Below are 22,407 nucleotides of genomic sequence, written 5' to 3' on the forward strand. Positions count from 1 at the left end.
TGATTTTCCTATTTATGATTTATGGCAACCAGCTCGTTTCAGCTTTTATCAGAAATGTTCTAGAAAGGAAGTTCACATGGAATTCATTATTGATAGGCAATATATTTTTTGCTTCCTGTCGCCCTTAAACAGGACTCGAAATGAAATTTAAATACCGGCAAATTGTGTGTCTTGGCACCTGTCCGGGTGCCATCTCCCCCCTTTGGCCACACCTCTGGGCCCAGCGAAGCGTCCAACAATCCAGCGTCATTCGCATTTGCTATTTCCGCTTTTGCTCGGCCGTGTTGCTGTGTTGGCATTTCATTTAGCGCACAACTTCACATTTGCCTCAGCCGTTGTCTTTCCTTTTGCCAGCCGCCTGCCGCCCGTCTCCATTTCCCTTTTTCCCAACGCCATTGCAATTGCCATTTCCGCTTCCTGAAATTTGCCATTCGTTACACACGATACACACGGACACGGACAAGGACGAGGACGAGAACGAGGACGATTGAAACCGAAACTTGAACAGCAACAGAAACAGAAAGCCTCTCTTCGCATGCACCGACATTTTCATTTCCATGCTTGGGCGCATCGCAGCGAATCAATTATTCATCATCATCGATTAAGTAAGAGAGGAGCGCCAGTGGCCCACCAATCCCCGCCATCCCCCCCTGAATCTCCTGCCCCGTCACACTTTTATTGTTATGATTTCTGCCGTCTGTAATGGGCACACTTGAAGGACTCCAGCGACGACGAGCAGGACCAACAGAAAGGAGCCAGCGCCAAAAAGGTGGAGCGGAGCAGGAGTGGCAGTCAGGCAGAGACAAAGGACTCGCCGGCTGCTCCATTTCGCGTGAATTTTCCTCTCATTTTCTCGGCTTTTCATACGCTGTAATTGGGTAGGCTTTAGGAGTATCTAACCATTGTGAGTAAGAGGAGTTTTCATTGGGTTAAATTTTTAATTTATTTAAAGGATACTTGAATAAATGAAAGTTATTTTTAAGTTAGTCATTTATTTTATTAATCAATTTTTTACCTTTGCGTTATCATAATAGAATAATATAAAATTCTTATACTAAATCATTCTTAGAAGAAATCAAAATGTATATACATATTTTGTATTGCAATAAAATAATCATTATAAAGATAGAAACCTTGTGAAAATATTAGGCATTGGGAGAAGAATTTTCCTTATTAAAGAATGTTTATTTATTTGTAAAACGTTTCTCTAATCAACAAATTAGGTTCAATAGCATATTACCTTGAGTTTAAAGTTCTTTAATGTTTCTCAAGCAAAAAAATATATTATTACATCATTAAATAATTCATTTTTATTCATTATAAATACAAAATTCCAGATCAATAAAAAGTACAAAGATTTATTGGGAAATTCTTGATGTTGATTAATTATTATCAAAGTATTTAAGACATTTAAGGTTTTTAATATATGTGCAACACATCCTATAATGTATCTTAAGCACATAAAAATCGGTAGCAAAATAAGTCTAAGCAATACAAAAAAAATACCCAGAAATGTAATTACTTTTTCGCGTGACAGAATCAATGGTAAATATAAAAGTCGAGCAGTTTTTCTCCTTTCATTTTTGTTTTTTTTCTGTGTTATTTTAATGAGAATCGCTGGGCCTTGGGCCGAAACTAAAAGCCGAGATTCGCACACATATGCTGACATATCAATGTGGCGAAAAGGAGGTGGTTGTGGTGTTTTTGTATGGAAGTCATATATCTACACAAACATAACAATACATCGATGGTGGGGAGGGAGGAAAAGCGGACAAGGAAAAGCGCCTGACAGGAGGAGGGGGGAAAAACAGACACATGTACTACCGGCCATTTCCCTGCCCTCTCATCATGCCGCTGGGCCATGCTCCTTGCGCTTATTTTCGCCATTATCCATTAAATATTTATGAAAATTGCTTTTGCTGCAGTTTTATTCACTTTCCCGCTTCACTTTGCATGCGTCGCGCCAAGGGGAATCCCCCAAACGAACACACACACACATGGGGGAAATCCTGGGGCCAGTGAAACAATAAAGCTTAAGATTTCAATTTCCTTACGGCTTAAAGCTGACTCTTGGCATTCCGTCCCCCTTCGCTAACATTTCTCGTGTGCGAGTCCTGGCCCCCATAAATCCCGGCAAGACATGTGCTTAGATAATCCAACATTATGAAAAAACCCGGCTACAATAAATATTCGCATCAATGGCGCCATTTTTAATAGCCAAATGTTAAACGAGCTGCAAGGCTCTCTATAATGAAATATGGCCAATGTGATGCCTGATACTCAAGCTCAGAGGACCTACTGATATAATCCAGATGCTCAAGACTGGCTTTTGCTGGCTTTTAAGAATGTATATTTGTACAAAATTAAGATATTTGACAACTTAGGTATATGCAGAGTGATTAAGTGGAGGAAAACTAAGCCGGAAATGAAAACAGTAACCAGGCACAAAATATATACAGACATGAGGTGGAACGAGGAGACTTTTGCTGGTTTTAAGTAAGTTTTTGAGTAAGTTTAGCAATTAAAATAAATAAAACAAGCTTTTAAAATGAATAATTAATAAATAAATAAAGCAACTATTAAAAAATATTGTTTTACTCTCAATAGAAGGTGTTCTGAAAGACACTTACATTGATTCCTTAAGAGGCTATCTGCTTGACTTGCTCCGAAGATTTAAGTATATTAATAGGGATCTATGGCAATGAAGAAATTAATTGGAAAATAAATGCTAAGCTAGCACAACTGATCCCATCTATAGTATCTATTGATATATATGATATAATTGTCATGGTTAAGACTTACCGGTTATCCTCTTAAGCCATTGTAGTTGTAGCCATTCCCATGTAGTAATCGCCGAAGTAAGCTACTTCCTGTTTATCCAGCTGCATTCCATTGGTCAGGCGATATTATTGAGGTCGGACTGTAATCACTTTCACTATCACTTATCACCGAAGATGTTAACAGGTGGGAGGCCGCCGACGAAATAAGGCCAGTGAGACGGCAGCGCCTGTATTTATAGTCGCAGAGTAGAGAGTGAGAGTGAGAAAGAGCTAGAGCTAGAGCGAGAGCGAGAGCGAGAGAGGGCTAGAGCTAGAGCTAGAGCTAGAGCTGGCGCTAGAGCGGGAGCGAGAGAGGGCTAGCGCTAGAGCTAGAGCTAGAGTTAGAGCTAGAGCGAGAGCGAGAGCGACAGAGGGCTAGCGCTAGAGTTAGAGCTAGAGCTAGCGCTAGAGCGGGAGCGAGAGAGGGCTAGAGCTAGAGCTAGCGCTTAAACTAGAGCTAGAGAGAGAGAGAGCTAAAGCGAGCAAGAGCTAGCGCTAGAGCTAGAGCCTGATGGAGATAGAGCTAGAGCTAGAGCTAGAGCCACAGAGAGAGAGAGAGAGGGCTAGAAATCGGAAATTGGCAACTAACCTAAAATATAATACCCTGCAGAAATATACAAATAAAATCTGATATTTAAATATTTTAATTGTATTTTCTTTAACCTTAATTAATTTCCCCAGAAATATCTACCTTAATAAAGTGCCAGCCCGTAATGAAATTATACTCACTCCCTTTGTCCTTTGACGTCTAGCCATGTCTCCTGCAAATATTTTGGGTCTCGGGAATTTGATCCTTTGGCATTCCGAGGCCAATTTCTACACACATTCCACCGCCTCGCATCGCCGGTCCGTTTAACTCATCACCTGTCCTGACACCTGGCGCACGTAGCAGCTATCTAAATTTCAATTAGAGTTTAAACCACCCGCACAGGAGGAGGAGTCGAGACCAGGTAACTACGCCTTCACCAACCGTGAAATAATTCAGCTCATTAGTTGCATGTTCATGTGCGGCAGCATTTTTTCCGAGCTTAAATCACTCGATGGGGTGGTGAGAGGGGAGAGAAGTTATGTTGCAAGGAAGTGTTGCCCCCGGCCCCACTATTACATCTCGGGTATATTTACAATATACATTTTTCTGCATTTTTTTTTTCTTTTTGGGTTCGCCTTTGGAAACGGCGCATCATAAATTTGTTGCGAGGGATTTCGTTTTTGGGGGTATCTGGGCGGGTTTTTCCTTTTTGAGTAACGATACTTAATAAACCCGCATCATTTTCCCATTTGGCACTCGCACTTCACACGATCCTGGCTCTCCATCGAGATGCGGCTTCCACTTCCTGTTCCCGTTCCCGTTCCCCTTCCCGTTCCTGTTGCTGCTTCCAAATTACCTGTCATTTCGAAATTATGATGCCAAGGAATCGCTGCTGGCTAAGGGACGAAGTCCTTCTCCGCCTCCTTCTCCTCCTCTGGTCGCTGCAGGAACAATTTTTATGTTTATGGCTAAAAGCGCTGCCTAATTTTATTTATTTTTTTTGTTGCTGCCACCAGCCTGGAGGCTTGGCTGCCACATATCTCAAACTAATGCCATGCTTCTGGCTGCCTCGTCTCAGAATGTAAAACCTTATGCGCATTTTCCGATTGTAATCTTCCAGCAGGATGTCAGAGGGGGTGCAACGCAAAAATCATTTCGAAGGAATCATCATCCAGCTACGGGATGCCTGTCATCAGGACTCCTCTCCTCCACACATGGTTTTTTACTCCAAAATAACATGACAGCCCGATGATATCCCCTTAAAGTGGACATTTTCAGGCAGGGTGCCAAAAGTAAACACGATGACGGAGGACGACTTGGCATCCTGGGAAATGGTTAATATGAGATTTACTTCTTTGCCGAAAGCTGACAACTGAGGTTTTGATTGGTCACAAGGAGTGTGTGGCGGAGAGTGGAGAGTGAGGAATAAACCCATAAACCATATAAAGGACCAGGCCAGAAGCCAACTGGAAATGATGAAGAGGCATTGGACACATGAACACAGATTATGGGCATAGAAATGTGAAATTTTCAAGGGAATAAATTATGCTAAAAAGGGTAAGGTTAGGATTTTCAGATGTATTGGGGAATTTTCTTAGGGGATTGTTAACACGTTTAATTTTAAAATTTAATGTATGTGAAGTACTACTTATCCAGATGTGGCAGCTTAAATAATTAATGATAACATTGTTTATAAAGAAAAAACATTTGCTCATGTTTACTTTTTAAAAGTTTTCTTACAATTCTTAGTTTTTAAAATGTAATAAATTTCAATTCAATTGGCATTTGATTACTTTTAAAATGATGAGATTTTGAAATGATGATTAAAATTATATAAAAACTAATCAGAAAAAGTTGTCAAGGTCTTGGAAATTACTAAACTAAGCCTAGAGTTTATTTTTAAAAGTCAATCGAAAGCTAATAGCTTAATTTACTGGACCATCAATAAAACACCATAAAATTGCAAATAAAATAGTTTCAAATATTTTATTCTTTATTTAATTTAATTCCTGCTTTAAATAAACATAAAACCAGCAATGCAAAGCCAAAAGTCTGGATCTCTCTTTCTCTTATTCCCTACTCAGTCCAGCCTTAATTTGGTGGTTAAACCAGCATGGTCACCACAATTTCACCGAATTCTTAGCCTAAATATTGGGAACCAAGCCATTGTCGGGCAATTTACCTTCCAGGCTGCGAATGAGAAGCACACCGGCACAAAAGGCCACCGAACATTTGACAAACGACCAGGAATTGTGGTCACTGTACACAGTTCGACAGAATTCCAAGGGTTTCAGCTGCGACCACAGGGACATCTTGGAGCTTTGAAAAATATGCCGAGTCAGGATCTAATGAGGCCGAGGGGCAGGTGGGCTTAAAGGCAATGAATTACCATTTAATCACACTGGATTTCTTACCAATTTGTGCTCGGTATATATGTATGTACACTCGCGCCAGGTATATTCGGATATATAGTATGTATTTGAATGGAAATATGTATGTGCTGTCCGACCAGGTATATAGAGCAGAAACGAATGGCAATTTCATGACACACTTGCTCAAAAGAATTTCTGATTTCGGATTTTTGCGTATACATTTTTCATATTTCAGAAATGCAAACAAGCAAGTGGGTCAAGACAGCGCCAGCCAGCCAGCCAACTAGCCAGCAATACAGATGCTGTTGATTTGGCAAGCTTGTTAATTAGCCAAGAGATTTATTTGCGAAACATACACACTAACTTATATACCATTAAACAGATTAACTTATATATATTCCATTCGTGTGCATATTCACTTCACGGAGCTAAAGTTTTTCTCGTTACTCAGGCATTGATTGCAAATGGTGCAGAAAATTTGCTGGAATAAAGTTCAGAAATATTATGCGCTTTAAAATATTGGAATTAATGGGGAAAATATTATTTATATAAAATTGTTGAATAAAAATGATTATTTATTACATTTGACATGTTATGGAGAATAAATATTTTTTAAATTTGTAATGCCTGTTTTGTGGGACAGTTATTAGACCTTTTTAATTTCTTTGTACTTAAACTAAAATTGGAAACATGTGCTAACAATAAAAAAACTTTGTTTTCCAGAGAGCATTATTGACATAGTTTTACTTACAACTTTGTTGGTTATTTAAAATAATATTTTTTATATAAGAAAACATGATCTAAAACCTGTATTTTTAGTTATTAGTATCAATATAAGTATCTTTTATGAAGATGGCCATAGAAACCCGTTAGAAATCGTCATACATTATAAGAACTGCATTATTTAATCATTGATTTATTTTTATAATTAAATTAAAAGAACAACTATTATATTTTTATATAAATATAAATGTAAATAACACAAAAATGAATTAACATCACTCATCCTCATAGTTATATTTTCAGCGTGATTATTAAGACCCAACAAAATAAGACTTCCAGGCAATTTCTAGAAATTTTACCCCAAATATGTATATCCAGTATATATTCCCTACTTATATTCAAAAGAAAACTCACCGGCAGGGAAGATCTTGCATATCCCCCACATCCTCCTTGCGAGGACCCGGTGCTCTCGAAGTGCCTCAGCCAGGACTTGATCACATTCGTCGGAGGAGTTTGGTAAATGCTAAACTGTTTCTTGAACAACCGCTGGGCGGAACTGATGGAGTCGTTGCTCTTGTAATAGGCCCGAATGACGAACGCCCGGTGCACACCCGTCCACTGATCCATTCCGACTGCAACTGGCGCCTCCACAGAGAGAGAGAGAGCGGACACCGCGTGCCGCCACTGCCACTGTCCGTTCAAAAAAATCTTCTAGCTAGCACTTCCGGCTCATGGCCGTCATAAAAAACGATCTTTACCGCAAAGGATGCACTTTGAAAAGAGGAAATTAAAAGTACATTTTAATAAAAATGTCGATTAGATTTAAAGTTCAAGCAGTTTTGAAGATCTTTACTAATAATTTATTTATTTATATTAGCCATTAAAGACTAAAGGTTAAAAAAAAGTAATTTAAACACATATTTAACGCTGTATTTAGTTTCAAATATAATTTCAGGCATTTTGAAGAGCTTTACTGATAGTTTATTTATTTATTTTAGTCATAAAGGACCCTAGATAATTAAATTTGTCAAGACATTATAAAGTCCCATTTATTCCACACTTGTAATTCCCAAGTCTTCATTCCTTGGCTAAAATTGCTCAGCTAAATTGTACTTTTCTGTAATCTTCAAGGCAGTTTCTTTATAACTATTTCATATTTATTTATGTAATTATTTATACACTAATTTATTTTGGTAAAAGATATTATGCGCTAGAGCTAATTTTATTTCTAAGGACATTTAAAATGTTGCTCATAATTCCAAAGTGCTTATTCCATGGCTAAGAATGCTCAGATAAATTTATTTTTCTGTGATCTTGAAGGGTATTTATTATTAATTTATATTTATTTACATTATTATTTATTTTGGCAAATGTCATCGCTGTGCCCCTGCGAATTTTATTTGTAAGGATATTACGAATTCTACTTATAATTCCAAATGCCTTGGGTAATAATTTATAACTAAATTTAACTAATCTGTGATTTTAAAAAGAATAGATTTATTATTATCATATATTTTTTTAGGTGTTGGTAAACAGATAAACTAAATTTCTGCTTCTTTATTTATAGCGATAAATAATCGATTAATTCTTGTTAAATTAAATTGATAATTTCTTCTGTGAATATATATTTATATATATATTTTTAGTTTGCAACACTAATTTTTTCTCCCCATGTATGACCAAAAATTCTATACAAAAAATGCAAAAACATGCATAATTATTTGAACGAAATTAATTGGTCGTGTAGAGGCGGGGGAGCCGCAATGGAGGTGCAATGGAGGTGCAATGTGTGCATCTTTCGTCTAAAATTAGCAACGGCATCGCGGCTGACGCGGCGTATGAGCAATCTGAATTTCTTCTTGTTAGAAAATCATTTGCGGTCAACCGTGCTTAAGTTTCAAGTGCAAAATTGTGGCATCTTCCCCCTTTCCGATCTTCGGCTATCAATCAATCAATCAATCAAATCAGGCGAAGCCATCATCATTATGCTTCATCAGCCAAAAGCCAGCAGTAGAGTCATCAATGGGGGGGCGTGTCTGGATGAAGTTGGATGTGCGCCCAAAAATCTACTTGAACTCATTTAAAGTTTTCCTACAAGTTAAATCCGCTTTGCACTTCTATTTTTTTGGCAAGTGAGTAAGCAGTTTAGCATTGGCAAAGTCTTTAAGCCGTTTTGTTTGGCTTCATCGAGCACTCAATGCCCTAACTTAAGGGCTTTTGGCTGTTTAATTAGATAACTTGTTGACATATCCCGAGAAGGCAAGTGTACTAATTAAGTGCTGAGAAACTTGGTAAGAAGATATGGATAGGTTTATAAGTGGAAGCAATGAGCTTAGGGTATTTTGTATAATTGTTTGCTAATTTTTCATATATCAAATTCCAATTGATTTCTTTATTATAATTCTATATAAAATCACTTTTTCAATGATATAAATTTAGCATGATTAACAATAACGCGATTAATAACAATCTTAAGATGGCGCTTACGCTCTATCTCTCTCTGTTGCAGCTACAGAGGTAGCTCTTTTCCTCTCGCTCTCTTTCTCTGCTCTCTTGACTCAGGAACTATAAATAGAGGCACTTCGTTTGCCGCGACCTCAGTCTGTCCTAGGGGTACCTAGTGTTAACATCGATAGTGATAGTGGCAGTGATATGATGATTATCATTAGTATTATGATTAGAATTATTATTCTATATAACATTACTTTTCCAATGATATAAAACTAGCATGATTGACAATAACGCCATATACAATTAATAACAATTTTAAATTAATTTTTTTATTTAAATTAATAGCTTAAATTGTCATAAGCTAAACCTTGAATTTATTTAAAATATTTTCAATAACTTAAATTGTCATAGTTTCTATACAACAAAACTTCTTGCTTTTCATTGTAATTTTTTCTAATTTTCCAAGCACTTTCAGCTATTTTTAGGAGTCTATTTTCATTTTTTAAATAAATAGTGTATTCAAGATTTTTCAATGAGAGATCCTGCTGCTTTTCTGGCAGCTTCTTTGTTGATTTTGTTTCAGAGATTTCTTTCTCTTTATTTTTTTTTCGATTCGCCATTTTGCTGGACCATCGAGCACGTAACTGCAATACAATGCACGGCCATCGCTTAGATAGATATAGATACATTTATGTAGTATCCGTTGCTTTTGTTGCAGTTGATGTTCCTCCTCCATTTTTTTTGTGTTGCTTTTGTTGCAAAGTTAGCAAATGCTGCTGTCGCTTTGCCATTTACACAGTTAGCCGGTCTAACAGGCGTAGGGATTGGTGCTGTACGGGCGGGCCAAGAAGGGCGGTGAAGGAAGGGCAGCCCATCCATCCATCGCACGTCCAACCTACACTACACTGGGACACTGGAAAAAATTAGGCCACAATATTTGTTAGAAAATATTTTTGTAAATTAAATTAAAGAGACTGTACTGTTTAAAAATGTAAGAGAAGACTCCATTTTGCGTAACCTTTTTATCCTGACGACCTCCTAAACAGGTTCTTTACTTATCATATCACATATAAAATGTTAGGTATTACAATTTTCGAAATCATAATAATTTTTTGTATTGCTCCCTAACACTATTTTTGCTCAATTATAAACTAAAATATTATTAAGGTAGCAGAACACTATCAAACTTAAAATTATTCACAAAATAAATAAAATATTTAAGCTTTTCACCAAAAACCTTTGCATACTTTTAGTTTGATTTCAAATCTTTGGCTTTATTTTCCTATAAATATATTTGCTTTTAAAGTTCGTGTAAAAAGTTAATAAAATAATTTATTTCAGTGCACCTGTCTCTGTTGTGTTCATGTGTGTGTGTGTGTGTGTATGTGTGTGTGTGCATCCTTCGTTTCTTTTTGCTGTCTCTGCTTGTCATTTTGACACCTTCATTTGCTCTGAACATTCAGGCTCCAGTCAGGGGGCAGTGATTCTGTTTGCTTTTTCTCAACATTCTTTTTTTCTTTCTTTCTTTTGCCTTTTCCTGCTCCCTGCCAGCCAAATGTGGATCCATGTGTGTGTGTGTGTATCTGTGTGTGGCATTCGAGAGCGTCATTTTGGGTGAAAATGCTTTAAGCTTTGGCGGTCAGCAGGAACTGTTGCACCCTACACCCATAGCTGAAGCATATCCATGGAGTTAATGAAAACATTTTGAGATAATTGACTCTCAAAGTGAAGCTCATTGGGGTTAATCAAATATATTAAAAGACTTCCGAAAATTGGGTAATTAAATACACGGTAAAGGGGATGTAGGTTGAAATAACCTTAAGGATTATTACATTAAGTTAAGTATTTTTTTAAAATACTATAGAAAAGATTACCTAAAAATTTATACAAATTGTGGAGAGTGTTGTAGAAATATCTAGAGGTTAGCGATCCTTATAAAAGGTGACCCAAGCTATTTAACATTGTTGAAAAATTGTTGTTGTCACAATTTATTGCATACTTGTAGGCACATGTTTAAAGAATTAAGGAGTACAAATCAAGCTAAAGATCTAATTCTACCTTTAACTCCAAATATTTATTTAAAAAAGCACTAACTAAATTGGAACACACATTTCCTAAAAGTAAAATAAGACAATATGTATAAAAACTCTTAAAGAAATTCGTAATAACTCATAATATTTATTTAAAAAAGCACTAACTAAATTGGAACACACATTTCCTAAAAGTAAAATAAAACAATATGTATAAAAACTCTTAAAGAAATTCGTAATAAGTGTGTAATACATAGTATCTACAATATTACATCCTTCCTGCGCCTGAGATCCTTTTGAACCCAAAATGCCTGAAAAGCCCGCATTGTCGTTCAACCCTTGATAAAAAAAAAAGTATGCCAAAAAAAAAAATTTCCGTAAAAGAAATCTGGAGGGAAAAAGAAAGCAACAATGCCAAGACAAATGATCCAATGACTGTCTGACTGCACTTTGCCCCATATCATCCAGCTCCCTAAAAAAAAGAAGAAAATTACAAAAAAAGAAAGTAAGAAGGAAATACCCAAAAATGAAAGCAAAAAGTTTAAAGAAAATGTATCGGAAAGGGTGAACCCCTTCTCAGCCTGCTGTCTCAATTTTGATACGTCCGTTTTTTGTATGTAAAGTTGGTGGATTTGGCTCCACCCAAAGAGCCACCAAGAGCCACCCAACTCTGGATGATGATGACAAAGGGCAGCGCAAAAAAGCCACTCTCAACTAGGTCAAGACTTCATTGTTTATCTTTTTTTTTCGAAGGCACTACTAGGACTAGCATCTGGGCAAAGAGGATTCCCACACATTCCATGTACTTGCATCTGAAACTTGGACTCGGACTTGGACTGAGCCCTGGCATTAGATGTTTTGGAGCATTCTTCAGCCGGGAAATTAGCAGGGAACCGAAAGCTCCACAGGCTTATATTAAATTTTGCATGGCAAATGCTTCGAAGAAGGTCAAACTTCAGGGTGGCGGTTGTGGCAGCCGGACGCATTCAAAAGCGTTTCACTTTCCGGCGGAGGCTGCAGATAAACACACAAGCTTTGCTACAGAGAAAGAAATAACTATGTTTTAACACAATTTTTGAACAAATTACTAAAGGAAAACAGAGGTAATTAGACCCATTACTAATATCCAGTGAGTCTTACGCTTTTAGGTATAATTCAAATATGTTTTTAGTTTCTACGGATCTTTAACACTCGTTTAAAAACTTAAATTCAAAGTAAACTATATCGTAAAATACCTTAAGGCAGCTATAAGAAGTTTCTAAATTAATTTAATAAATATAAAATCTATTCTCTTCTACTTAATTTCCCTCTCTGCAGTGGTGGAATTCAAGGAGTTCGTTAGCAGGGTTGTAAATCTGGCTAAAAACAGGATAGCAAGCTCCGGCAGATGCAGCGGAAGCGGATGCAGGAAGCGGGATGCAGGAACCAGAAGCGGGATGCCAGAAGGGGGAATCCCCAAACGCCAAGACACGCGCGGATGTAAGGCGTTGATAGCGCCTCAGCTTATCAGCTAACCCGCGAACTGGGAGCCCAGAAGAGGAGCTGAAAGCTGGGGAGCTCTGGGAACTCCCTGTGGATCCTGGACTGCATCCTGCCAGGGGACACATTGCGTGCGTGGGCATTAAGGAAGCATTAAAAGTGAAGGAGCATGCGGTGGCCCCGACTACTGCTGATGCTGGTGCATCGCGAAAGTCGAGTGAAAGTTGGCAGCCAGAACGAGGCCACTTACTTAGTCGCCTCTTAAGCTGATTTTCCCTGTCTCTGAGCTGAAAAGTGGCCGAAAGCGAATTAAATCTAGGAAAAGTCTTAAAGCTCCAAATATTTATTTCACAATTTATTACGTTGATTAATTGCCATTAATTGTAATCTTGCCTTTTTCACTTTTTACACAAAGGTTATCGACTTTTCGGAATCTAGGGGGACATCTCACAAAATCGTTTCTCTTTACCCATTGATTACCATCGCGTTCAAATCCAATGGGGCAAATCATAGCATCACTTCTATGTATTCCAAAAAAGAAAACTCCAACGAAAATATACTGATGCAGCCACTTCATGTTTCAAATGTTTAATATTATTTTTATTTTGTCACAACATTTCAATTAGCCATGTGTGATTTGCAACAGTTAAAGCGGAACAAAAATGATATTTTCCATTTTTTATGGCTATGCAATAATCTGCTTTCGTTATTTTTTATTTTGTTTCTGAAATCAATCAATATTTTCCTTGTCTCTGAATTAAATCTTGGATATTTATTTCAAAGCCTTCCCTTGCATCACAACTCCATTAATGATAATCGTGTTTGTGCCTTTTTTGGTACAATGATTACCAACATTTTGGAAGCCATGTGGACAAATCCTATGGTCATTATCTTTCTTTATACAACGTTTACCGATTTTTTTGAATCCAGGTAAACAAATTTTTTTTTTCAGACAAATGATACCTACATTTTCAAATCCAGGGCGACAATTCCTATTAGCATCAAATATCTTTAAACAACTGCTCCCGACATTTGTTAATCCCAATGGACAAATCGTAGCATAATTTCTTTTTATTTCAATAACGAAAATTCCAAGAAGAATTGAGAGATGCAGCCAGTTCATTTTTCAAATGTGAAATATTCATTTATTTTTTTAGAACCTTCAAAGTGGTTTAGGTGGATTTGTAACAGTTATGGCGGAACAATACTATTTATAAATTTTTGTTATGGGTATTAAATATTATTCTTTAACCGTGTAAATTTTTGTATACATTTTTGGCTATTTTTATTTGTTTATATTTATAAAAGAGACTTCATAAAATAAAAGAAAATATGGCATAATTTTCGGCTTGTGGAAAGCCTTAAATATTTTCGACATGTAGAAATATTGGTTGGGTTTCCGGGTATTTGGATGGGAAATTGGATCGGTAAATTATAATTTAAAAAATAGGGGAAATCGTATTTCCTAAGGAATTTAATTACTTATCCAATAAGTAAATAAGTTTGTATGATAGAACTTAGCTTGTTACTCACGTTTGTCAGAAGCCTTAAGTAAACTTGGACAACCAAACGTGGTCCTCGAATTTCCCCCCTTATCCACTTACCAACGCCCACGTCCTCTTGAGTCTTATACACATGACTTGGACTGTCCAGGACGTAACGGTATGTACGCTTAATGCCAAAGAGCAGAAACCAAAGTAGCAACAACATTGAGTTGAATGGTAAACAATATAAACTATTTAGTCTATGTATGTGTGTCCTTCAAGGATGGGAGGAGCTTTCTCGGGGGGTAAGGGGCTTGCTTAGTGGGTACACACCGTAGCTAAAGTCCAGAACTTTGGGGCACAGGACCTTGGCCGCACTGTACGGTGATAATAAGCTATAAAGTATGGATTAAACCATTATGCCATGCGATTTAACTTATCGAAAGACCACCTTGTATCGCAACTTGATGCAGTTTTCAGCTTTTTGTGGAGCATATGGACAGCTGAATATTTATTTAAGGGTTTAAAACATTATTCAATATTAAGAAGGAGTGTAAAATATGGGCTTAAAAGAAAGCAAGGTACGCCAAAATTTGTATACACTTGCAGCTTGCCATTGAATAATTAGAAATTAAACCAATTTAATTAAATAAAAGGAAAAATGTACAGAAGATATATAAAATATATATTTATATATATATATTTTTATTTTTATATATTAAATTTGTATGATATATTCAGTTAAACCTATATAAATATTATTCTTACAGTTTCATAATTACAGTTTAACGATCATTTCTATGGTAGCGATATGATATAATCATCCGATTCAATTAAAATTAAAATCAAAATTCTAGAATAATAAAACACACCTATATTTTTGAATAAATGAAAATATTTTAAAAAACATCATAGTTATAATTTTTCGTGTATAAATTTCCGAAACTTTCCTATGACAGCTATATGACATAGTAGTTCGATTTTCATAAAATTAAAACCGACGCTTTAGAACAATAAAAAATGACAATACCTTAAAATTTATTAAATTCTGTTGAAAACTGGAAAAGTTATAATATTTTTTCTAAAAAAATTCCGATCGTTCCTATGGCAGCTATATGATATAATAGTTCGATTTAAATAAAACTAAAATCATAATTTTGGAATAATACAAAATGGCTATACCTCTGAAAAGATTTAAATATATTGAAAAACATCGATGTTATACATTTTTTTAAAATAATTTGTCGATCGGTTCTATGGCAGCTACAGTATATAGTAGTCCGATTTTCAAAAAATTAATACCAAATTTCTAGAATAATACACAATGGCTATAACTTAAATTTGATGAAAATCTGTTGAAAATTAGCCAAGTTATAATTATTTTTTTTTATAATTTCCGATCGTTCCTATGGACGCTATATGATATAGTCGTCCGATCCTGATTGTTCTAACGTATATACTAGTATGAGTATATAGAAGACCAACTGCAAAGTTTCATTTATATAGCTTAAAAACTGAGGGAGTAGTTTTCTTAAAAAACCGACACCCGGACAGGCAAACATGTCTAGATAGACTTGGCTGTTAATGCAGATCAAGAATATATTATATAAAACCTTTATAGTTCGTTACGCTATAAATTTAATCAATATCATTATATTCTACCATATTCTTGGTCAACAAAACACCTGCGACAGTTTTGTAAGGTGAACACAGTTTCGAGTGTTTAAGGTTAAGAGTAAAGAGCTAAGTTCAGCGTTCAAAGAGCGAAAAACCTCTCTTAAGCGACAGTACAATCAATGTAGCTGCTGTAAGAACTACAAGAAATTCGAAATATAACATGTATTTAATAGAAGTGAAATAAGAGTAGTTTACAAAAAGGCATTACAAAATAAATAAATAATAAATTATATAATATTTAATTTATTATTTAATTTATTGTATTTAATTATATTTTGCACAATTAAGCTATTTCAATTAAACCAACCTAAATTATTGTATTTATTAATGCTTAGCTTATAAACTTACTACATTTAATTTAAAAATATTAATTTACCATAGTGCGAGTGACTAAATATTGACCCATTTGGCCCACTGTTCGCTGTGAGCGACAAATTTGAATTTGCCAGTCGCAGAGAGAGCAACAACAAAACAGCGCAAGGCAGAAAAGTCGCCAGTGCTGTTCCCACCGCCTCCGCCACCGCTCGACCCCAACTTCTGTTACAACGGCAGTGCAAGAGAGTGAGTGTATGCGGGAGATGGACAGAGAGAGAGCGCCAGAGAGAGTAACTTCTGCTTGTGTTTGTTGGTTTTGTTTGGTTTTTTTCTTTCTCCTCTCTCTCCCGCTGGCACTTGTGTGCGAGTGCGTTAATATCTGTGTGAGCTGCGCGGCTGTAAAGAGAGCGGCACACGTACACATACTCAATTACAACGCACTTGCTGCACCGCTCGCACACATGGGTGGCAGGCCGTCGGCAGCGACGCCGACACCAGTGACGACGCCGGCAGCGGAGCGGTTAGCGACCGAGAAAGAGTATGCGAGTACGAATTCAAACTTTGTGGCGTTCGGTTGGAAAAGCAGCAGAAAACACTGAAAATCGAGAACTGAAAACAGAGGAAGAAGCAGCAGCAGCAGAAGGAAAAGCGACAACAACAAAAGGCAGAATCGAAACTCGCGTGTGCATATGCGTTTTGTATGTGTGTGCGAACGTGCATTCTGCATACACACAAGTTTAAATTAAATACTTTGGCTTAATTAAATACTTCCGCGGCGGCGTCGTTGCTGTTGTTGTTGATTTTTGCCTCTTCTTTACGCGCTTGTCTACGGCTATCGTTATCGATTCTCGTCGTCTCGCTCGCGCTCTCCCCGTTTTGTTTGTGTACTGAAAAGAAGCAGCAGAAACGGCAGCAAACAAAATAAAAACGCAAGACTGCGAACAGCATAAATAATAAACAACGAGACAAGTGCGAAGTGGAAAAGCGCTGCCGACAAAACAGGTAAAAACGAAAAGCGCTAACGGTGAAAGTGAATTTTTGCAAACTACATTTGTATGCCTGTGGCCAGTGTGTGTGCGTGTGTGTTTTGTGTGTGTGGAAAAGTAGGAACAACATTTGTTGAATAAGAACAACCGGAAGATTTTGCCACCCACGAAAATTCAGCACAAAAGGGCCGCGAAAAAAGTAGTTGACTCCGCTCTCTCTCTCTCTCCCTTTCACGGTGTTCCGCAAGAGCCAGAGAGCCGAATCGGGCGCGTGGCAAAGAATACAAAATAAAATAAAAATAAGTAGTGGCAGAAAAAAAAAACAGAGTTGCAGTTTTAGTTGTAGTTTTGCTGCAGCGCGCGCTCTCGCTCTCCCTCTCACTGTCGCTCACCATTTCAACCCCTAAAAATTGCTCTCTCTCTCTTTAGCTCTCTCCCTCTCTCTGCGCTCTGCGCCGCTTTCGTGGTCTCTCTTCGCTCGAAGTTTTCCATTTTCTTGCATTTGACTAACATTCGCCAGCACGGCGTCGTGTGAAAAACTACGTGTGAAAAACTTAGGCGGCAAAAAGCTTAGCAATTTTCACTTTACCCCCAGAGCGTGCTACAAATTACGGTGTGTGTTTGTGTGTGTTCGTGATTTGCGAATTTATCGGTAGTTTTCGGAGTTACCACCAGTTCGCAGAGTTCCCAGGGAGTTGTAAGTTAACTGTCAGATTTTCGGCACACTTGACAGGTGCAGCGACACTAGTGCATTTCTTATCGGTTAACGCGGACGCTATTCTTTGATTGAACAATTATGTGATTTTTTCGTTCAAAATTCAGAAAATCGTAACAGAGAAGAAACCGGAAATAAAGAAGTGAAACAAACTGAAATCGAAGCAAATTTCTCGAACTGAAAATCGGCAAACAAATTTAGTGTGCAATCCAAATTAATTTTTTGCATTGTTCTTGTTGTTGTTGTTGCCGTCGTGCCACCATTTTGTAAGCGAAAAAAAGGGAAATGAAAACGAGACGGACAAGATATGAAAACAAAATAGAAAAGAAATGAAAAGCGCTGCACGTCACAAAGTTCAGCGTTCAGGTTTTACCGTTTACCGTTGTTCGTTCGCCGCCGTTCCATTAATGAAAAATCCACCCTCACAAACAAAACAAAATCAGCCGTCCGTCGGTGTCCGTGTGTGTCTCTGTGTGTGTGTACTTTTGCGGCTGTGTGCGTGCGTGCGGCATTTTCCATTTTCCATAAGGGTTGTACACACAACAAACACACGGGGGCCCGAAAAAGTTTTTCAAGTTTACTTTTACGCGATTTTCACAGCACTTCTTTTTCGTCCTTCTTCTTCTGTCCGTCCTTTTCCTCTTTGTCCTCTTCTTTTCGTGCTTTCCCTGCCCCTTGCCAGCCCTTTTGCCAAGTCATTCTGACATTTCGGCCATATTCCTGCTGCTTTCTGTTCTCTCTTTGCCGCTTTCTCTTCCCGTTTCTCGTTGGTTTTGTTATTTGCCGGCGCTTTTTCGCTGCTTTTCCATCTGTTTTTGACAACTTTCCGAGGGTTGTTCGAGCATTTTCCACTCGCCTCGTCCTTTGATTAATGCCTCCGATTTACCTTTCCAATTAGAACGAAATTATGATTGTCTTTCCATGATTTCTTTTATGTTATTTTCCACCACACTTGCTTGTATTTCCGAAATAATTGTTCTATATTTTCCGTTTCTGAAGTTCGCCGCATAATTAACCTCATTTGCTTCTGATAAGAAATTTACAGTTCGATAAATAGTGGTCATCCAATTAGTGTATTTGAAATGAATTTAATTATAATAGAAATAATTTTTCTAGTTACTTTACTTACTTATTTACTTACTTACTTTATTTTCATTTTTCCTTGATTGTTTGAAAGCCGTAACTTTGACGATACATTTTCATATTTTTATATAATTTGCTTTGTTTAATTGGTTTGAAACTTTATACCACTTCTTTAATAATTGTTAAAACCTTTGAATATATGGATATTAGCTTTCTTATCATATAAATTTAATACCTTTTCCATTTATTAAATTCTAGATTCACATCTGCTTGAATGTGAATCCTTTAAATGCTGCTCGTTTTATTATCGTGCCAAGTGTGAATTTAAATAAATTCAATTCCACTTGATTGCCTCAAAACATTTAAATTATTTTTTTATGGATGCATTCAAGGAGAGAATCGTGCCTAAGTGGTATCCTTGGGATGCCTGAGAAATTGAAAATGCAAGCAGAGTTTCACCCGTGTGGATATTTAATGATTGTCGAAAAAACATATATATATATATTTGTTGTGCTTTTGATTCGTTTTTTGATTATTAATAAACCCAAATTTCTTTCTCATTTTTATTCGTCTTGCAGCTGGTAAATCCAACATACAAGAACAGCCAGCGAAGAAACGGAAAATTTAACACGCAAATTAAAAGTGCAATAAAAAAGCTGAAAGTGTTTTTACACTGCGCTAAAGAAGGAAGTTGAAGATAGTAAATAAATGAGAAGAGCCACAGCAACACCACCATAAAAAACTACAACAACCAACAACATACCACATCAACACCAACCAACAAAAACAAATATTTACAACTCATTTCTCTCGCTGCAGAGATCCGAGTGTGAGCTATATAAAATCGCGCGCGAGTTTCCAAAGCGTTTTCCCCCGCTCCCCCTCTCTAAAAATCGATCGAATTGATCGAAAATCGCGCGCATTCGTCGCACGTAACTGAATAATATATATTTCTCGCGCAACCACTGGGCTCAGGCCACAAAAATCCGCCAAAATTCTACACCAACAAACTTTAATCAGCCCCGAGATTTCGCTCCAGTTCGCAACGGCGACCACAATGCCCTACAACGGCGCTAGCAATGGCAGCGGGGGTGGAGGCGCCAGCGGCGGCGGCGGAGGAGGGGCCACCATAGTCGTCACCGAGGGGCCGCAGAATAAAAAGATCCGCACCGGTGTCCAGCAGCCCGGCGAGAATGACGTGCACATGCATGCTAGGGTGAGTGTTTTCCCCCGATTATTATCAATATATTACCATTATGCAATTTTCCAAAAAGCCATGAGACACTTCAAAAAAAATTGAGATACAATTTTTTATAGGAGATTAAATTGTATTTTAGGGGTATTTTAGGAGCTTAATAGGTTATCCTAAAGTTTTGAAACCTAATGATAACTTTTATTAAGCTAAATTACTTGGTTTTTAATTTGTACTATCTGTACAATACAATTTCTATGATATAATAGGGTTTTAGAAAGCCAAAGAATCTTAAAGAACGTTGTTAAAATATTAAAACAGAGTTATTATCAATTAGATTAGTAAGAAACATATTCAGAAAAAAGAAATCTTATATCTTTATAGCTATAACTAACAAGTAACCCACCAAATTTGGTATTCTGTGGCTTGCATTTGATTTTTCCCCAGTGCAGACTCCACCTTTTCCATCCTAGAAAGCTCTTGAGGTGGGTGATCCATTATAGCCACCCCCATCAGATGCAATTCCTGTATTACTGGGTGTTTTTCGTCCAGCACCACCACCTTTTTACCGCTTCCTTGATTCCCTGTATACGTTTTCGTCCGCGTGTCCGCGGGCTTTTGGGCCTCTGGCCTTGCTGATAAATCCGGGTGGTGTTGGTGGTGGGTAGTTCCTGCTCCGATTCTGATAAAGTTTTTACGCATTGGGGGTTGAACAGGCCAAATTGCATGGAGCTTATCGGGGGAGTTGCGATATCGTACAGTTTTATCTGAAATAGTGCATAGAGTTGATTTTATTTCATTACTTTTTTGACTACTCAATATTGTCAAAAATCTGATTGAATTGAAAGCACAACTTGAGAAAAAAGTTGGCATAAATTTAAGAGTTTGTTTATGTTAGAAAACACTTTTTGTATGCATAAATTCATAAGATTTTATTGGGAAAATATGTATTTTCCATATATTTAATTATTCTTTGGCATTTTCTGGAGTGTTCACGGGATTTCTCATTTCCAGTTGCCATATACTTTCAACTTAATCAGATTCCGGCTATAACTTGTAAGGCAATTTTTATCAAGGGAAAAGTACAAGACATTTTATATTTTTTATCAGATCCTTGATACATTTTTTTCAGCAAAGTTCAGTACTCAAAGGTCTTCTGCTTTTCCAAGTTCTTTATTGCTAAATCTTGGCCTATAAAATTCATTGTAGATATTATTGATCTTAATGGATCTCTATTGTTAAATAGATTTTCTTGTATTCTCCTCAATTTGATATAATAATTATTCCAAAAGAAAGAGCGTCTAGAGTTGCGAATTGCAACCAATGAGCTTGGTTGATGCAATTAGCTTGCAGCTTTCTCTTGCCGCCGGAAAAACCATTAAAATTTCCCATGGCCTGAAACTTGTGTTCTCACCCACGTTGCCTGCAGCAGCCACTGCGAATTGCAACTGCAATAGCAACAGCAACTGCAGCAACAGCAACAACAGCAGCAGCAACAACAGCAGCAGCAGCAACAGCAAAAGCAGCAACAGCAGCAAAAGCAGCAACGCTGTTGGCAGCAATTGTTGCTGCTCTTGTTGTGTTTCGGTGAGGGTTGGAAAAATCGATTTTGTAGCTGGCTGGGAAACTCTCGTTTTGTCTGCTGGCGACTTGCCGGCGCTTTATCAGCCGCTTGCTGCGATAAAAATGTTGATTCTATGCCATGGCACAGCAGTCAATAATGGCCAAAAAGGGAGCCAGGGCAGGGGGTGGGGACAGACAGGGGACTGCGCTCGATGGTTTATTGATTTAGTTTTTGGGTGGCATTCACAACATGGATATTACTTCATTTTGGCAAAGGAAATTCTTGTTGTGTGTTTTGCCGGCGGCTGTGGCTGTGTGTGCAATGGAAAATTGAGAAAGAAGGAAAAGCGCCGGAGAGTGTGGAGAGCGACAGGCTCTTCTTTGCGGCCGCGCAAAGTATGCAACAATTTTTCTCTTAGTCTGCGCTCAAACAACGCCTAATGGGATGCTCATCGGGCTATACAACATTTACATTATGTTGTATATATATTAAAGGGATATATATATATATATATATCTGTCTGTGTGTGGCCTTTGAGCTGTTGCTTCCTTCTGCTTGGTGCTGTGTTGCTCCTAGTCCTGTCGTGGCTGCTAGTCCTGATGTGATGCTGCCGCTGCTGCTGTTCCTCGCACACACTTGACTTGACAGCGCAATTAGCACATGAAGCAGCATCTTCTCGTCTTTCTGAAGAGCTGCCTTTTCCGCAAAAGTCCGCCGGACTGCTGGTGGAGCTGCTCCGTTTGTCGCTTTTCCACTTGGCATCGTTTACGCTCTCGCTTTGACTACTGCCCTTGCTGCCAGCATACCTGTGAGCTCCTCATCCACCAAAAGTCCTTTTACCATTCGTCATCCCTCCTGGAATTGCGTACGTGCCCAAATGACGGAGGAGCAGCAGCAGGCCGCCAGTTGGTTGCTCTTCCATGTGATTAAGTGCACTCGTAGGCGGATGCGCTAAATCCCATGAACATGGCAAAGCCAAAAGAACTTT

At 37.6% G+C, this 22,407-nt stretch overlaps 4 protein-coding genes across 40 annotated transcripts in view; 1 reads left to right on the forward strand and 3 right to left on the reverse strand.

Annotated features, from left to right (window-relative positions):
• Positions 1-5,308: 5,308 nt before the first annotated feature.
• On the reverse strand, positions 5,309-5,914 carry LOC110180293 (uncharacterized). The gene is made up of 2 exons (XM_020947952.2): positions 5,763-5,914; positions 5,309-5,693 (listed from the first exon to the last, which is right to left on the reverse strand). The coding sequence occupies exon 2, from the start codon at positions 5,658-5,660 to the stop codon at positions 5,493-5,495; it is 168 nt and encodes a 55-aa protein (XP_020803611.1). The 5' UTR covers positions 5,661-5,693; positions 5,763-5,914; the 3' UTR covers positions 5,309-5,492.
• Positions 5,915-6,020: 106 nt separating this feature from the next.
• On the reverse strand, positions 6,021-16,061 carry LOC110180404 (uncharacterized). The gene is made up of 3 exons (XM_020948062.2): positions 15,941-16,061; positions 6,858-7,214; positions 6,021-6,201 (listed from the first exon to the last, which is right to left on the reverse strand). The coding sequence occupies exons 2-3, from the start codon at positions 7,068-7,070 to the stop codon at positions 6,136-6,138; spliced, it is 279 nt and encodes a 92-aa protein (XP_020803721.1). The 5' UTR covers positions 7,071-7,214; positions 15,941-16,061; the 3' UTR covers positions 6,021-6,135.
• On the reverse strand, positions 9,424-10,504 carry LOC110181729 (uncharacterized). Its single transcript, XM_020949592.2, is given in 2 exon segments — positions 9,424-9,609; positions 9,612-10,504. Coding segments are annotated over 2 exon segments (348 nt in total). The 5' UTR covers positions 9,774-10,504.
• A 3-nt stretch (positions 16,062-16,064) lies between the features above and the next one.
• Positions 16,065-22,407, forward strand: part of sm (heterogeneous nuclear ribonucleoprotein L) — a 128,302-nt gene continuing 121,959 nt past the window's right edge. For 13 of the 37 annotated variants that reach the window (XM_020946259.2, XM_086828361.1, XM_086828365.1 and 10 more), the window contains exons 1-2: positions 17,345-17,562; positions 19,242-19,879. In XM_020946259.2, coding sequence (XP_020801918.2) covers positions 19,721-19,879 — 159 coding nt within the window. In that variant the 5' untranslated portion in view covers positions 17,345-17,562; positions 19,242-19,720. The other 24 variants (XM_020946250.2, XM_086828359.1, XM_086828364.1 and 21 more) reach the window with 5 other exon arrangements.

Source organism: Drosophila serrata, unplaced genomic scaffold (assembly GCF_035046125.1).
Source record: "Drosophila serrata isolate PLE 108 unplaced genomic scaffold, ASM3504612v1 contig_184, whole genome shotgun sequence".
Taxonomy (NCBI): domain Eukaryota; kingdom Metazoa; phylum Arthropoda; class Insecta; order Diptera; family Drosophilidae; genus Drosophila; species Drosophila serrata.